The 19622-nt window shown below is 32.1% G+C and overlaps 1 protein-coding gene across 2 annotated transcripts in view; it reads left to right on the top strand.

Moving 5' to 3' along the window:
* NaPi-III (Na[+]-dependent inorganic phosphate cotransporter type III) overlaps positions 1-19622 on the top strand; it is a 48047-nt gene that overhangs the window by 17790 nt on the left and 10635 nt on the right. Inside the window, exons 4-8 of one of the 2 annotated variants that reach the window (XM_072526140.1) lie at positions 304-546; positions 618-977; positions 3547-3873; positions 4027-4159; positions 8585-8770. In XM_072526140.1, coding sequence (XP_072382241.1) covers positions 304-546; positions 618-977; positions 3547-3873; positions 4027-4159; positions 8585-8770 — 1249 coding nt within the window. The remainder of the gene's footprint in view (positions 1-303; positions 547-617; positions 978-3546; positions 3874-4026; positions 4160-8584; positions 8771-19622) is intronic. The other variant, XM_072526141.1, reaches the window with a different exon arrangement.

Here is a 19622-nt window from a genome sequence, read left to right as displayed (position 1 = left end):
ATCAACGTAATAGTGAGGACTAATAGACAAAAATAGGTGCAGTAGTACATATAATGGATGCTGAGAACAAGAGAAATGTAGGGTTAATTTTATAATACGTGGTAGGACTACTCAACACAAACAAACTGAATAGGAATCACGTATAATAGAAGGGTCTGAGTAGGAGCAAGAGGCCCTTACAGTTCTAGAAATTTCGAAGGCTAGACATTGCTTTTAAAAAATAAGTAAAAATTTGCAGGTCAATATCTCAAGACTTGTAAATGCCACTTATTCCTTGTTCTACTTCTACTAAATATTTTATAGGTTATAAAGTTTCGGATACGATGAGGAAAGGAATTCTGGATATAAATATGTACAAGGATGCCGAAAAGGAATTGATGTTGGGCTCAATCAGTGCTCTCACTGCCAGCGCCGCTTGGTTGATAGTGGCAACGTTCTTCAAGCTTCCTATTTCCGGAACACACAGTATTGTAGGGGCTACAGTAGGCTATAGCTTGGTTTTGAGAGGAAGTCAAGGTGTGCAATGGAAAACTCTCGGCAAAATTGGTAAGCAATAAACCTACAATATTTTTTTCTGAAATATTATATCATTGGTCAATTATACATTTATTTTTCAGTTGGTTCGTGGTTCATTTCTCCAGTATTTAGCGGCATCACTTCCTGTATTTTACTCTGGATAATAAAACGATTTATCCTTTCACGTCCCGATCCTTTAGAGGCAGGCCTAATGTCCCTACCGCTCTTCTATAGTTTCACCATTTTGATCAACCTCTTTTCTATCATCCACGATGGTCCGAAGCTTCTCCACATGGACAACATTCCGCTGTGGATGGCTTCTACTATAAGCATCAGCATAGCCATCTTCGTCATGGTAATTACATGGTTATTCGTGGTGCCATGGCAAAGAAAAGTTATAAAAGAGAAAGAAGTCAATGAAGAGAAGTTAGCTGTGAATTTTAATATAGGAGAATCTTCCGGTAGGTTTATTGTTTAAAATGTAATAGGAAAAGTTATAAATTAAAACAATAATAAAAATAAAGGACAGTTAAGATTTTATTTCACGTATAGTGCGTTTGTGTATCCGCTTATACGCATTTCCTAAAAGGGATCTTCGGAGCGGCTATTCACAACCGCTCTGAATGTGAAAATAATCTTTCTTGTCATGTTAGAAGCAACTATAAAATGGCTTCGATCTGGACGCAATAGGGACATCTGATAAATAAATCCGTAAACTAATTTTCGAAACCAAGTTTAGATTTCTGCTTTAATCTGTGCCTTCTAAGAATTGCAAAGCAAAACAGACGTTGAAAAAGATGTTATTAGAGACATGGGGAATCTAAAATTGCATTACACAGCATATCTCCTCAACTAAGCAAAAATTCTTAGCGAATTGGTTTCTCGTACTCATATCATAATCGAAATATAAAGAAAGGACAGTTAAGATTTGATTTCACGTATAGTGTGTTTGTGTATCCGCTTATACGTATTTTACCCTAAAAGAGATCTTCGAAGCGGCTATTCACAACCGCTTATTTTCACGTTCAGAGCGTCTGTGAATAGCCGTTCTAATGATCCCTTTTAGGGTGAAATACGTATAAGCGGATATACAGACGCACTTTATGCGAAATCAAATCTTAACTTTCTTTTTCCTTTTATTTAAATTCTGTTTTTAATCGTAAACACTCGACCAATAGAGATGAGATGTGGAGTGAGTAACACCAAGCTGCAAACCCCTTATAACCGATACACCAGCTTATTCTAGTCTAAGTAGCAGACTATTTAGACTGAATACTGTTACTTAACTCTTTTTGTTTTCTGAGCAGGATTTGAACCATTAATTCACAAGATCATTCACAGTGAAGCCTGGCCGCTTGACTATCTGACCGACGATTTTATGCTAGTTGTAAATAGGCCTGTTATCCATTTTAAAAAGATATACGTATACGCGGCTTGTCGCTGCCCTGTATCGAAACAAAAATCTAATATCGTCATTATGTTTTATTACTTTACTCCGTTTCGAGTACCAGAAACTGAATTCACTACGAATTTTGACCATGATGAACGGCATGTAGAATGCAATTTTTAGATTCCCTTGCCGAGTAATTTATCAAGCTGTTTGCTTTGCAAGTTTTAGAAGGTACAGTGGTAAAAATTTGAATTTGGTTTCGCCAGGTAGAAATCGTTTGATTTCTCTTTTTGTTTTTAGATGGTGTAGTTACGTCCGTATATAGTTATTTTGATAACTAGATACAGGTTCAATAACATTTTTTATTATCCCATCCAACTTTCACATTTTCCCTTCTATTTTCAATACATGGGCAATAGCGTCCTTCCAATTTGTAGGATGTATGCAATCTATTTTGGTTTGTAATAGGCGCTGAACACGGCCAATTTTAAATGTTACGTTTTTTCGGGCAACATATCCTTTCATTTTTGAGCCCAAATTAATTCAATTGGATTCAACTCCCAATATTATGGTGGAATTCTCAAAACAGTAATACTATGAAGTCTAGCTATTGAATCAACAGCATTTTGACGATATCTACCACGATGCCCCTTGATTATTGTGATTAGTTCTGGTTTGACCATATCCTCTGTAAATGAAATACATTTTTCTCGTAGCCAGCTCTGCATGATGGTTTTTTTATCAGTCATCGTTGGAATGAATGTGTTCAACAAGGCGGCTGTGATAAGATGCATTATCCAATACTATGACAAAGTTACTACGCACTGGAGAATGTTTTCGATCCACTTCTCGCAGCAGATGGAGTTCATGTCTTCATGATAGTCCACGGTTTTGGGTTGGGTGTCTCTCTGAGAAATCGAATCTCAAACGAAGAAATACATCGTAGAACAAAAAAACAGACGCCATCGAAAAAATCGCGTCGTTAAAGTGAAAGTGGGCAGAACACGTCGCCAGATTATTAGACAACCGATAGACAAAACGTATTTTAGAGTGGAGACCAAGGCAAGAAGCAATACGGAGCAGAAGACGCTCACCAACTAGATGGACTGACGATCTGAAGCGTGTCAGCAATAACTAGATGCAAACCGCACAAGACAGAGACAGATGGAAAGTGTTCTATCTGTCCAGCAGTGTATGCATACAGGTTAATGATGATGATGATGATTATTATTTTTACCTGTAGTCCGCCTCTGAGTTTATCGCTAAGAACCAATAACTTTGGTTTTCCATTGATGACAATGGCAGTAATAACAATAGTTCTTTAACGATGGGAAAACCAAGACCATATATTTTGAGACAAGCTCGACACCATCCGCGCGAAGCCAGGATGGGCAGATAGTTTTTTATAATACTAACATACTATTCTGGGATATAATCTAATCCCGTTTCTTTATTTCTATTTAATTGTATATAACATATCAAATTTCCTCGTTTCCAACTTTAGTCGTCATTTCTATGTATAACCCGATCTGTATATCATAGAAGCCATGGTTTCTTTGTTTTATTTTTCAAGAATATCATGATGTTTGATATATGATCTATGTTCTCTGAAAGTAAATTGGCTTCTTTTTAATTTTTAGATACTTCGCCGGAAGGAAGTCCAAACCGCAAACCGAACCGCAATTCTGCCTGTCTAGAACGTCAATTAACCGTCATATCGGAGAGCACGGAACTGCAACAGCTCGACCAGAACCGTATCACTGCTGCCAAGTACATTTTCCCCGTGCAAACGACCGATAAGCACGTGTTCACGCCAGGAGCGAAAGAGACTGAAGTGCGCAAATACGCCAGACCCACCGAGCTTAAACTAGTAGAGAGTACAACCAGTGTAAACCCCGCTTTATCTCCAAGCTCAAGCGGAGTTCCATTGATAACCAACAGGAATTCTGCCGGTCGTTGTGATCAAGGTAATCACCTTTATAATTATGTTCACACTGTCTCTTGGTTCTTCCCTTAACCTTGATTTATCTCAGTTTTGATATTTTGTTTAATTCATTGTCTTAATTATTCATTCTATCATACTTTATACAAGACAATACGATTGTTAAAATTATTTTTAGGAATGCGAGCAAGTGATATTGAAAAAAATGGCGATATTTTTGTTGAGAATAAAAGTGTTTCAAGACTGTTCAGTTTTTTACAAGCGCTTACAGCCACATTTGGCAGTTTTGCTCATGGAGGCAATGACGTCAGGTAAGAAATGACACATATATAATGCATTGTAGTTTTATTTGATGAAAATAGATATCTTGTCTGTTCGCTGTTCCAAACATTTTAATTAACTTCTTAGTCAGTTTTCTTTTAAGACCACTCTAACAATTAGTAGTCATAGGAAGACAGGCTGCGATTGTTTAACCTCATGTGATTTAGCACTTAAGGGATTCAAAAAGGGTAGGAAGACAAGATCACCCTGCATGTGCACACATATAAAGAACGCAAAACAATGGAATTTTTAGGTATAAAAGAGAAATATTGGGTACCACACGAATTTTTAAAGGATTTATTAGAACACCTAATTAATAATACAAAACAGTATGTATATTTACACAGAAAAGGAAATGTATTATATTATTTACGTAAAAAAATATCAAAAATAAATAATAAGTTACTTAATCCGATAATAAACATTCTGGAGAATGTCTCCATGTAATAAATAATTACTATTTAGTTATTTGAAAGAGTTTGAGTTAAAATACTTATTATACAAAAAAAACAAACATATATATATATATATATATATATATATATATATATATTATATGTATATATTATAATATATATGTATATATTACATAAACATAATATATTTATTTACAGTATATGAGTATTTATAAATAAAAATAGACGTAACATTTACTCAACACCATTGCATGGTCAAACCGAACTGTATTTTAAAAAGAATCATACGAATTAAGTAAGATAAACTAAGCCTTTTGTCATTATTATTTATTGTCTATATATAAAAAACACTTCACCGCTTGGAACTGGAAGGTACAACTATAAAATATCTGGGGCCACACCCAAAAACGAAAACGTAGCCTGAAGAAGTCCACACAGTAAGAAAACTTATTAATGGAAAGGGCTTACTTTACACGTTCATCAAGGAAACAAAAATAATCCAAACCGCATGGCGTCACTGCTTTATCTTTCCAGAGAGTAATAATGCTTTATACCACTACACAATGTGTATGTAAATAAATAAAAATGTGAAGGATTAATGCAAAACGAAAGTATTTACAGCGTGTTCTTCACAATGCACGACAAAGTGACTGGTTGCTCTTACCTCCACAAAACAAGTGAAATATTTTAGGGAATTGCCGTAAAGGAGCTTGTAGGAAATTTTAATTTACGGGGGTGTTCCGTTCAGTTCATTAAGAACTCAGCTATCGTTGAAGAAAATGATTCGATTCAATTAGATTCATTTCGATCAAATTAGATTCTCAATTTAAATGTTATACAGTCCCCTCCACGATTTTGACCTTGTTGCAAGGCTTGGAATTGGACTGAGCTTGGTAATATCATACATTGTGACATTCAAACAATATTCTATGTAACTCTTTAGTGAGATAATGATGCTCAGATGAACAAGGCAAGTTGTATAAGTTAAAATTAGTATGGTGAGTCCTTAAGGCGAAGAGGACTAAAGACCAAACTTAGATTACTAGTACCAATATTTTCATCAGAAATAACGTAAGTTGAGATAGTGAAACATTAACTAAAAATGCATCAAATCTTTTATCCATGACTAGAGGTACGCTGGCTGAGAGAGATAAGGTAAATTATGATAAGTCCAGGGAAGTACTTTATTTGTTTTCAAAAGATACATTATACTAAGTTACACGGCAAAAGCTAGTTACCCCTTAGTTATTTGTTATTAGTAATTCAGTTAAAATTTGTGATAACTTACGTGTATTAAACTACTGTAACAGGGACATAATTGGGAAGGTCAAAATCGGTAAAGGTCACAGTCGGTATGATCTGAATTATAAGTGCAATAACTAAATCTTGAGGATGTCTTTTTAAAAAAAGATTCCTAACACGTTGGGCTTTTGAATCGGGATTTTTGATGAAAGAAACTATATCATGAAAGCTTCTCTTTTCGATGAGTCAACTTGCGGAGATTCCCTGACATCACTCCTCGCCTTGCTCAGTGTCTGGCTATTTATGATAGAAGATGTGGACAAGCAACAAGGTAAAATTCAAACGAAGTTTTTAGAGCAAGTGAAGTCAAATTCTTAATCTCTTAAATGAAGTGTGACTTAGGCGATATGAACTAGTTCTAGTATTGGACTGAGTTATGTAACACAACAGATCTAAATTGACATTAAGCAACTAAAATAACTGATTCAAAAGGATAAGGTTATATCTTATATAAGGTAATCAGATAAGATAGTAAGATATTCATATAGGTGTCTCTTACGGTAGTGCATCCATCAATGTAAACATTTTGGAAACCAATATGGTATACGAAAACTTGGATCAAAAAATCCTTAGTCCAGTTAAGAATTCAGTTAAAACAGACTACGGTCTTTCTAAGCCAAACTGAAGCACTACCAGAAAAGAATTCGGCAGCAGAACGGAAAAGAATCTTCAGAAATATTTTGAGATTAAAATAAGTCTATTACTTTTTTTAAAAATGGGAACACGGCCGTCGAATTATCACTGAATGTTGTGTTCCATTCAGATAAATTGATTGGTTCAGATACTTAAACTATCGGCGAAGGAATATTAACTGTATGCAACTGGATCAAAGGAATGCTGGAAAATAGGCCGATTCTAACAGACCTGCCAGATTTGACCAAAATAGTTAAGAGGTGCCCACAGGGGAAGTACTTTCTCCACTCCAGTGGTCACTCCTGGTGGATGACTTGATCTCGCTCCTTGATGCACAGGGAGTAGAGGTGTACGCCTATGCGGATGATTTAGTAATTATGGTAAGAGGAAAATAAGACAGTGACAGCATAATCTTTAAACGAATTATGGAATTTCTATCCTCTAGAAATCTTAACTCGCTGAGGTCCCTTTCGCTCTTTCATTTATTCTCTATACCTACTCTATTACTCTACTACTACTACAACAATCTTGCTGTTTTATTAATATCCTGCTCCACCATCTCCCTTTTTTTCTTTTTCATCACTCTTGTAATCATATCGTTCGAGATTTCAATATTGCTCACTACGGAACTTGAATTCAACCAGGCTCTCCAGAATGATGATCCTACCTAAACTCATCTCACACTGACATCAACATGACATATTCAAAAGTCCAGCTATTCCTACCGATCTGAGACTGAGTCTAAGCTCACTAGTTCGCTTACTAGTACACAACACAGGAGAGACTGGATCCCGAACACACGGTTACACCAGTCACACTTAAATATACACGCTCACATACACATAAACACAAAATAAACATACACACATGCACATCTATCTACACCATGCTCAATTAAAAAATCTCCATAAAGCGCTACCACAGCTGAGTCATACGATCAGATTTTTTGTGCTGCGAATTTAAGCTCTATAAGCTCCCGAGGTGTAATACTATCGCGTCATGGGATGAATGGCACAAGGAAAACAGTGTTGCCTAAATTATGTACCAGAGAGCTGGCAAAATCTAGACGAATATAGCCTTGGCATATATATATTTACATATTAGGATCTCTAGTTACATCCGACAACAACATTAGTGAGTAAGCGGGGAGACAAATATTAATCGCCAATAAAATCCACCATGGGTTAATTAAGCAACAAAGATCGGCAATCATTTTGTCTCTATTGCGAGTTATCTGAGTTCTTGTTACCATCATTTCTCTTATTTTTGTTAACCTTTTTGCCTATAATATTTTAGTTTCAAAGTAAAATGAGAAAATCCCAGTGGTTATCAGTGTTATCTATAACAATGGTTAAAAAAACTTACTTAGAATTAAGAACTTCTTGTGCATAATGGTGTATTATTTATTAAAAAATAATGTAAAAGTTTATGCAAAGGGATTACAAATTTCAAAAAGTTTGTGATCTAGTTGGACCATCATCAGTGAAAAAATCGGAAAGTATTAAAAATGATAAAAAACAAGGTAAAATTTTTACTGTTAAATTACAAAACATGTAGAAAATACTTACATTAAAAGTAGTTGAAATTAGCTACGTAAACAGATTTAGAAACTGTTATCTTGAATGAATGAATGAATGAAAATCATGGTGAATTTTAATATTTTAATATTTTTATTAAATTATAATTATAGTTAAATATTAAAATTCACCATGATTTTCGTGTAAGATAAGGGTTTCTACATCTGTTTACGTAGCTAATTTCAACTACTTTTAATCGAAGTATTTTCCACATGTTTTGTAATTTAACAGTCAAAATTTTACCCTACGTTTTTTTGTCATTTTAAAGTGGCAATATACTTTCAGGTTTTTTCACTGATGATGGTCCGATTTGAAAACCGTTTCGATGATTTGTAACCATTTTGGATAAATTTTTAAATTATTTTTAATAATATACCATTATACACAAGAAGTCCTTACTTCTATGTAAGTTTATTTTAGTTTCAGTTTTGACTGTTTAGGTTCGTACTGCAATTACATAGATAACCATTGATTTCCTATTTTTCAGTAATGCAATAGGACCATTGATTACATTATGGTTGATATACTCAGAAGGATCCGTTCAGCAGAAAGCCGAAACTCCATTGTTGATACTGTTGTATGGAGGGTTCGGCATTTCAGTGGGATTATGGCTGTGGGGGAGGAGAGTTATAGAGACCATTGGTGAAGATTTGACTACCATAACTCCCTCAACGTAAGTGTTCAAATTTTTTATACCTACACAAATATTTGCTGTTTTATAAAAAAACTTTATTGTAAATTTTATATAGGGTGGTGACTATCACTGGAGTAAATTTAATAAAAATATACTCAAATTTTCCTTTTAAAATTCATTTTTGATACGTCGATTTTTATTTAATATTTGATCCTCCTTTTTTGTTAGAAAAAGAGAAGAGAAGAAGAAAACATCATTATCTGGGTTTAACTGAGTTAAAACGAACTTCCAAGTCCTTATTTTTTTTTAAGTATTATTTCTTAACATCCATCTTCCTTGCCTATTGCGTTTCTATTTCTTTTAATGTTTTTTCTCTCTTTGTCAATTTATTCACATTTTACTTTGTCTGAACCCAGATCTGTGTTATATAAGGTAACACACATTAGTTAAATACATTAATTTCAAAATGTTGCGCTTATGTATTTTTTTTCTGGAACCATGTACCACCTTTTTAAGGTCTAGTGGATGAGTTAATCATAGATGGAGAAATATGGACATGGAATAACAGCCAACGACAATTAGTTAAAGATAAAAATGTAAAACCAAAAAACTAACAGCAAAATTTAAACAGGCTAAAATAACGAAGACGACTTGGCAAGATAAAGGTACAAGAGATGAACAAAATGTAAAGATCATTACTGGAAACAAAGTAATAAACGAATGCATATTAGTAGGGACATGGAATGTAAGAGGAACGTACGAGGAAGGAAAACTAAAACACATAATCGACGAATGCAAAAAATACAAGTTCGAAATAGTAGCACTACAAGAAACAAAACAGTTAGGGCAAAACTTAATGGAAATAAACGACTATTTATTTTTCAACAGCGGGGGAGAAAATATAATGTTACGCACAGGCTTTGGGGTAAATAAAAAGCTGAAAGATCTAATCGTTGACTTCAAACCAATTTCAGAGATAATAGGTATGTGTATTAAGAATAAGAGGAAAATACCAAAAAATAACATTTATAAATATATATGCACCGACTGAAGACAAAAGTATAGAAATAAAGGAAGACTTTTATAATCAAATAGATACAGTATTCGAAAATATCCCCAAATACGATGTAAAAATAGTGCTAGGTGATAGTAATGCAAAAATAGGAAAAGAAGAAATATATGTGCCCACCATAGGAAAATACAGCTTGCATGAAACAACGAACGAAAATGGAACCTAATTGATTTCGCGAAAGAAAGAAATATGATCATTATGAGCACGTACTTCCAACACAAAAGAATACACCAAGGAACGTGGAGATCACCGGATGGGAAAACCATAAACCAAATTGATCATGTGCTTGTCGAAAAAGATATGCAAAAATGCATAAAGAACATAAGAACATACAGAGGTCCAGATGCAGATTCAGATCACTTTATAGTTGGAATACAAATAAAACAACTTATTCCAGTGCTTAGAAACCAGCCGAAGAAAAAGTATAAAGCAACTAAACCTGTGAGACTACTGACAGAAGAGGAACAAAATAAATATGAAAGAATAGTCAGTAGAGGATTAGATATTATTGCAGAAAGTGGGGATATTGAACAAACATGGATGCAAATAAAAGTATGTATGACCAAAGCAGCTCAAGCCAGTAATAGAAATATAAAACACGAATACAAAGAATGGTTTGACGATAAATGTAAAATGGAACTAGATGAACGAAATAAATTAAGAATGAAAATGATGCAAGAAAAAACAACAGTGATAGAGAGAAAATACATGAACAAAGGAAAAGAGCCAAAAGAATAATAAAATCTAAGAAAAGAAAATACAATGAAGATAAATTAAAATGTATAGAACAGAGCTATAAAAATAGAGAAATTAGAAACTTATATTAAGGGGTGAAAAATGAGAAAAAGGGGTACCAAGGAAAACCTGTACACTACAAAAACAAAAGTAGAAGAAATTTAGTAAGTGACGAAGAAATATCGAGCAGATGGAAAGAATACTTTGAAGAACTTTTAAATGAAATTCCCACAAGAGAATATGAAGAGGAAGAAGAAGCGAAGGAAAATGTCGATCAAATACGAATAGAGGAAAGACCGCCTAACGAAAAAGAAATAAAAGAAATAATAGAGAAACTAAAGAATAATAAGAGCCCAGGAAGAGATGAAGTAACAGCTGAAATGTTTAAATATAGAGGACCAGTACTAATTAAGCATTTGGAAAAGTTGCTAAAAGACATATGGGAACAAGAAAAATTTCCGAAGGAATGGACCGAAGCGACACTGTGCCATTTTCACAAAAAAGGCGACAAAAGTTTATGCCACAATTACAGGGGAATAGCCCTACTAAATGTTGCATATAAAATACTTGCAGTATATATAAAAGACAAGCTATCTCAAAATACAGATAATGACATAGGGGAATATCAATTTGGATTCAGAAGAGGGCGCAGCACACTGGATCAAATTTTCCTACTGCGCGAAATACAAGCAGAAAGCTACGAATATGGGAAACCTACAATGGCCCTATTTATCGACTTTAAACAAGCGTTTGATAGGATAAAACGCAAAGAAATATACAAAGCACTACGTGAAATGGGAATTAGTGAAAAACTGATAAGAATGGTAAAAGTGACACTCCGAAAAACAGAGAATAGGGTTAAAATAAATGGCGAAGAAACAGATAAGTTTGAGGTCAGTGAGGGGGTGCGACAAGGAGACCCATTGTCATCGCTGTTGTTCAGTATCGTCCTCGAAGTTACCATGAGAGAAGCTGGAATTAACAGGTCAGGACTTATATATCAAAGAAAACACCGATGCTTAGCATTCGCTGACGACATTGTACTGATAGCCAGAAGTAAGCAAGAATTAAAAGAAATAATAAAAAGATTAGAAATGAAAGCGAGAAAGAAAGGGATGTACATAAATGAAGAAAAGACCAAATATATGGAATGGACAGAAAGAAATTACCTACAAGAACAATATCTGACAGTAATAACAGATGAAAAAACATATAAATTCGAAGAAGTAGAAATATTCCAGTATTAAGGAGCGACATTCACGAGACACAAATATAAAGGAAGAAATCCAAGCGAGAATTATGGCCGGTAACCGTTGTATTTTTGCACTAAACAATTTATTAAGAAGCAAAAACATATCTAGAAGGGCTAAGATAAGAATATATAAGACAGTAATAAGACCTAGTGTATTATATGCTAGTGAAACATGGACAATGAACAAATCCGAGCAAGTCTTGCTGCAAGTCTGGGAAAGAAAAGTCCTCAGGAAAACATTTGGAGGTAAATTATGAAATGGTATATGGATAAAAAGACCAAATATGGAATTAGAGGAGATGTATGGAGAACCGAATATTGTAGGGATCATAAAGTCACAAAGACTGAGATGGTTGGGACACATCCAAAGGATGGAAAACACGAGACTGCCAAAAAGAATGCTAATGGGAGGAATATGAGGGAAAAGGAAGAAAGGCAGACCGAAAACCAGGTAGAAAAACTTAAAATACCAAACTGGAAAAATAAAGCAACAAACAGAAAAGAATGGAAAAGAATAGTAACCCAAGCCATGGGCCTTCTAGGTCTTGAGAGCTAAATTATATATATATATATATATATATATATATATATATATATATATATATATATATATATATATACATATATATTGAAATGAATAGAATATAGGAGAAAGAAAAATAGTGTTTAAAAGGTTAATTTACAAGTTATATACTAGATAATATTAGATATTAAAAGTATTTGGTTATTTTAATAAGTTATATACTAGAGAATTTTATAAAAATTATTTATGTGAGGGCATTTTTAAGAAATTAGCATATAAAAAGTATTTTTTTATAATTATAATGTAGATATATTTAAGTGAGCCATGTGACTAGGCAACCAACTATACAGTAAGTGACAGATAGAAATTAATAATTATTACGAATATAAAGTGTGGTTATAATAATATGTTGTTTAAAATGTGTATTTTATTAAATTAGAATGTTAAGTTACTGATTTAAGTGTATATTCTAATCTGAAAAGCCTAAATGTCAACAAAATTATCAATAGAAAATTAAAGAATTCTCCAGAATGCAGAATTTGACCTTTGTTTACGGTGGAACATTCTGGAATAATGGTTATGTCTGTGGATCGAACATATACTGTTTCCAGAACATCCATATAGAAGAAATAGAACAAAATCGAATAGGATTTCTTACCAGATGATTCTGGAACATGGAAAAAGATATAAATACCCGGTGATTTGGATTCAAGGCATCAGTTATCAGTTATGAGTTACAGTTACTATGAGGCCAGTTTTAGTATGAAAGTTAGTTAGAGTCAGTCAATCAGTAAGTCAGAAGGTCCAATTGTTCAATATAGTGAGTTAAATGAAGATTAAGAAACAGTATAAAGAAAATATTATTGAAGATTAAAAATTATGTTATGTATAAATGGTGATTGTATAATGGAAGAAGTATTAATTGAATATTAAAATTATATAATATATTTGGTGATTGGATATTGGTATATTGAAAAGAAGAATAAATATATAATATATTTGGTGATTGGATATTGGTATATTGAAAAGAAGAATAAATATAAATGCTGTTTGCTGGTTTGCTTGGTGGTTTATAAATGCTTAAGAAGAAATATATTTTAAATTGTTGGAAGCTGATAATTGGAAAAAGTAATTTCACAAAAACAAGGATAACCGAAGCACGAAGACATTGAGTGGTGATTAGAATCTATATAGTGGAAAACAGTTCATTTAGGCATTCAGTGACAGAAAGGTACAAAATTTTGTTAATATAATTTAGTTAGTGTCATAACAATTTCAATTTTGAAGATAGTTTGTTTAAATTTTACATTGTCTATAGAATTTAATTAGTTTCATAAGAATTTTAATTTAAAGATAGTTTATTTTAAATTTACATTGGCTAGGTTAGATATATATGTGTGTTTCATAATAGATATAATAAAGATAATTTAAAAAAGTACTTACAAACTAATTCTTTGAGAACCGCGATAAAAACCCTATATTATTAAAAAATACTCATTGCTCATCATTCACAAACAATACATCATAACAATTTGGCGCCCAACGTGGGGCTCTCTATTTAAAAGAATTAGTTTGGGAAGATAAGTGCTCTCATATAATTAAATTAATTTTAATTAGAAAAAAAAATTATAGATTTTATTTTTAATTATATTTGAACAAGTAAAGTCTCAAAATGTCTCAAGGAAAGAAAGGTACAAGAAGCAAAAAGAATGAAGAAGATGTGGAAGTAGAAACACAACCTACACAAGAGGAGAGTTTAGTTCAAGTTCCACAAGATACTGCAGAAATGTATCCAGAAAGAGAGGAAAATGTCAATATGGCTGCTTTGATGTCATTAATGATGCAGATGAACAAGATAATAGAAGAGAATACGGAAATAATGGAACAAAAAATGGAAGAGAATTCAAAAGAAGTCAAAGAAGACATAAAAAAAATAGAACAGAAAATGGAAGAGAATACGAAAAAAATGGAAGAGAATTCAAAAGAAATCAAAGAAGACATGAAAAAAATGGAACAGAAATTGGAAGAGAATTATAGAAAATTAGAAAAGAAAATAGAAGATAATAATAATAAAATTGTAAAGCAAATAGAAAAACAAATGGATAAAAAACTTGAAACTGCAGAGAAAAAAGTAGCAAATGAAATAAAAAGTATACGGAATGACTACAAGAAAAGGATAGACAATAAGAGGACAGAAGTAAAGAGGATTATTCAAGATAATAAGATAGATATTGAACAGAAAATAGAGTTGCAGAAATGTAACTTAGAAGTAAAAATTAACGAAGACAGGAGACACACAAAAGAAAAATTAGACGATATACAACAAAATATCCAAATAAATAGTAATCAAATAAGAAATGTGGAACAAAGAATAGATGATATTTCACAAATGAGAGACATAGGGAGACCTTACTTAAATTTAACAAATGAGACTGGGATTAAATTCACTGGTAATATAAAAAATTTGCATCCTAGAGTATACATAAACAGTTTAAAACATAAATTAAGATTAGTGAATAATATTAATGATATTAAAGATTATATTAGAATGACATTAAATGACAATGCAGCAACTTGGTTTGCCAATATTGAAAATGATTTAGATAATTTTCAAACATTTGAAAATAAATTTTTAAATTATTATTGGGATGAATTAGAGCAAGCAAAGTTTAGAGAAATTCTATATTTTGGAAAATATAATCACAATTTAAAATCAAATATGGTAGATTATGCATTGAAACTGATAAAAGTTGCAAAATATTTAGAACCACCACTTAGAGAGGATGAAACAGTCTTAAATGTATCTAGACATTTTGATGCTGATGTTGTGCAAACAGTAACTGTACAAAATATTCAAACAATAGAGAGTTTTATTAATTTTATTCAAAGAATACAAAGAGGTAATATGACAAGTAATAATAACAACAACAGAAAAAACAATAATAGCTTACAATATAATAAGAATAATTATCAACAATATAGTCAATCATACAATAATACTAGATATGGTAATAATTTACAAAATTTTAATAATAATAACAGTAATCAAAATAGACAGAATTTTAATAACAATACTAGTTATAATAGACAAAATTTTAATAACAATACTAATTATATTAGACAAGATTTTAACAATAGAAGAAATACAGAACGACCTAATTACAACAGACAGGTAAATTGTGTACGAAGGAATAGAAGCTGCGAAGACAGGGAACGAAATAGTACAAGGCAAGAAAATGTGAGTAGAAGTCATAGTAGGGAAAGACATAGGACATCAGATCCAAGTGGTCAGATACAATCTGACAATTCTAATAATCAAAATTTTGTTGAGTTAACTTTCTGAATTACAAGTTAGGCCATTGCTATTATGAAAAACCTTCTGAATTTATTTCTTTAGATGAAGATAAAATTATTGAATCTATTAATTTAATTTATATAAATGCTTTGGCCAAAAATAAAATGATTAAAATTATGATAGATACTGGTTCAGAAAGTACTTTAGTCTCGGAGAATTTTATTTTTAATACATTAAAACTATCAGATATAATAAAGATTCCAAAAATTAAAATTGTTGGTGCAAATAATAAGAAGTTGGGTGAAATTGATAAATTTCACCCAATTCCAATTTTAAAATTAATATTCTTAATAAAGAAATTAATATGCAAGGATTTATTGTCAAGGATTTATGTGTTGATATATTAATGGGAAATGATGAATTGGAAAAGAAGAAAGTAAAGATAGATTTTGAAGAAAAAATGGTAACTTTGGAAGGGCAAATAATTAAATTTATGCAGAAAGATGAGGTGGAAGAAGGAATAAGAGTTGATAGGATATTATTAAAAGAAAATAATGATGTTTATGAAGAAGAAATGTATTTTGATGATAGGGAAATGTCCCAAAAGAATGTAAAGAATAATTATTGTAGTGAATATTTAAGGAATGGAAATTTTAAGCAGATGGATGCCTACGAGGTGGAGTGCGTAAAATTGGAAGCAAGGAATAATGAGTACATAATGAAGAATAATTTTATTTGTAAAGAAGAAGATATGATAAAAGTTTTAAATTGCCCTGAAGAATATAAATCAATAGTCGTTTCCATATTGCAGCAACACAAGGGACTTGTCAATAAAGAAAATAGAATTGCACAAAATTATATCCATAGTATAAAAGTTAAAGAAGAAAAAGATTTTAAAACAAAATCATACCCAATACCATATAAATACAGAGAAGAAGTAAACAGAACGATTAATAATATGTTAGAAGATGGAATCATTGAGAAGGCAGATACACGTTTCATAAACCCTATAGTAGTAGTACGTAAAAGATCAGGTGAAATCAGGTTATGTTTGGATGCAAGGAATATTAACAAGATTACTGAAAAGCAATTTGAAGCACCAATGAGTATAGATGGAATACTAGGAAGAATTACAGGAATGTCATTTTTCACTAAAATCGATTTACAGCATAGTTTCTGGTTAATACCTCTAGAAAGAAAAAGTAGACAGTATACGGGATTTCAGATAGATGGAGTAGTATATCAATTCAAAGTAGTACCATTTGGACTTCAATCATCTTGCAGTGCTCTATGTAGATGTCTTCATGATATTTTGGATCAATATGAACATTTTGTAATTCACTACATTGATGATATATTAATTAATATCTAAAACGGCTGAAGATCATGAGAAACACCAAAAAATTATAATCAACAGATTAGACGAAGTTGGACTAAAAATAAATCAAGAAAAATGTACATTTTTTCAAAAAGAAGTAATATATCTAGGTTATAAACTTAACACTAAGGGAATCGAAATGGATCCAGAACGGACACAAGTCATTCAGGAATCTAAAACACCACACAATTTAAGAACTTTAAGAGGATTTATTGGAATAATTAATTATTATAAAAGGATGATACCAGATCTAAGTATAAAAGAAATTCCATTACTTGAACTACTAAAAAAAGGTGTAAAATGGAGATGGGATCAGAGAAGAGAACTAGCATTTCAAGAAATCAAAAACATTTTTCTGTCAAATTTAAAAATATATCACCCAGACTACACAAAGCCATTCATATTAAGAACAGATGCATCAATAGAGAGATTTTCAGGGGTATTATTACAAATACATGATGGGGTCGAATACCCAATACAATTCATTTCAAGAATTACAAAGCCACATGAAAAGGGTTACTCAGTTTCAGAATTAGAACTAGCAAGTATCATACACTGTGTCACAAAATTAAGATTTTATTTGTTGGGTAATGAATTTACTATAGAAACAGATCACCAAGCTTTAACATCTATATTAAATAACAAATATGGAAACAGTAGAATACATCGGTGGAGTCTAATACTTAGTGACTACTGCTTTGAAATCAAATACATTTCTGGAAAATCCAACATAGTGGCAGATGCTTTATCAAGGTTAGAAAATTCATCACAAAAAGGGCAGCGAACAATAAAAATTGGATTAAGTCAGTTAGTAGAAAGCACTGGATTATATTCTAAAGAAGAAATCATAAGAGATCAGATCAAGTATTAATTGAATATTAAAATTATATAATATATTTGGTGATTGGATATTGGTATATTGAAAAGAAGAATAAATATAAATGCTGTTTGCTGGTTTGCTTGGTGGTTTATAAATGCTTAAGAAGAAATATATTTTAAATTGGTGGAAGCTGATAATTGGAAAAAGTAATTTCACAAAAGCAAGGATAACCGAAGCACGAAGACATTGAGTGGTGATTAGAATCTATATAGTGGAAAACAGTTCATTTAGGCATTCAGTGACAGAAAGGTACAAAATTTTGTTAATATAATTTAGTTAGTGTCATAACAATTTCAATTTTGAAGATAGTTTGTTTAAATTTTACATTGTCTATAGAATTTAATTAGTTTCATAAGAATTTTAATTTAAAGATAGTTTATTTTAAATTTACATTGGCTAGGTTAGATATATATGTGTGTTTCATAATAGATATAATAAAGATAATTTAAAAAAGTACTTACAAACTAATTCTTTGAGAACCGCGATAAAAACCCTATATTATTAAAAAATACTCATTGCTCATCATTCACAAACAATATATATATATATATATATATATATATATATATATATATATATATATATATATATATATATATATATATATATATATATATATATAGTGGATGAGTACCAAATGTCTTTTGAGTCACTTAATAGTATCCAAAAAGAGTTTGCCGCTTGCGATCCACTACCTCTGAGCTGATTATTTACTGGTTTACTGACAGGGTATATTTTCCCAGTAAAAATTATATTGCCTTCGGATCTAGATTTTTTCCGGTCGCGGACGATGCTTTTTGGCACCTCCACTGCCAATATGGTGCAAGGATGCAAAAATGTCTGCTTGAAATACAAAGGTATATTCTCGTAGCGGAATCTTCTTCTTTAGATACCCTGTCCGTATTCAGACGTTTGCCATCACTATGTTTACAATTTACTGAAACTGTCTCTTTTGGCTGCTGCGCAATATTTGTTTCACTAATTGATACCAGCATGACTTTACTAGGGAGTATAATGGGCTGGTTTTACATTGCCTTCCATATTGAAGTGTTTTAGCCGTATCAATCTAACATCGCAATTGTCGCCTAAAATTGACCGTATTAAATTTTTCTGAAAAATTTTTCTACACCTCAACATGTAATGAAAATTCTGCTTCCCATTTCCATGTGCTAGTTTTGGTCCACCCCGATTATTTCATTTCCTCGGTACCACCCATATCTAGGAGGCATTCCCCTATCCACCGCCTGGGGAGGTGCTTAATGGTGGATCTAGCAAACACACACAAGCCTGGTGCAGTAGAAATGATCTAATTTCCGCCACTAGTAAATATTCGTGCACTTGACCCCTCTGCAGTTTTAGACCCGTCTATGTACCAGGTATAACCCTGCAGTCTGGATCGAGTTTTTTCTCTGCCCTATCCATTTCGTGGGTAAACCACTTTCTACTTGGAAAGGTACTTTAGGCCTGTATCTGAGTAAAATATGGACAAAAGTCCTCATCCATTATGATGTCAGTATTACTATGTCCTGAGCTAACCATTACGTTTCTTAGATTTTTTCGTAGGTCTATAATATACTAACTACCTCCACTAATAACTATACGTAAAAGAGGGGGTCCAATAGGGAATCCATAGTTACCATTGATGTGCCTCTCATAGCCTCTGCGATGCTAAGGCAAGCAAGTTTTTGCAAAATAAATAGTTTGAGGATGGCACTCTTTTGTCACCATACCACTAATGCATATATAATTATTGGTT

This window comes from Diabrotica undecimpunctata, chromosome 3, assembly GCF_040954645.1.
Source record: "Diabrotica undecimpunctata isolate CICGRU chromosome 3, icDiaUnde3, whole genome shotgun sequence".
NCBI classification, from domain to species: domain Eukaryota; kingdom Metazoa; phylum Arthropoda; class Insecta; order Coleoptera; family Chrysomelidae; genus Diabrotica; species Diabrotica undecimpunctata.
Note: the sequence above shows the minus strand (reverse complement) of the source record. Positions and strands in the feature narration are given on the sequence as shown.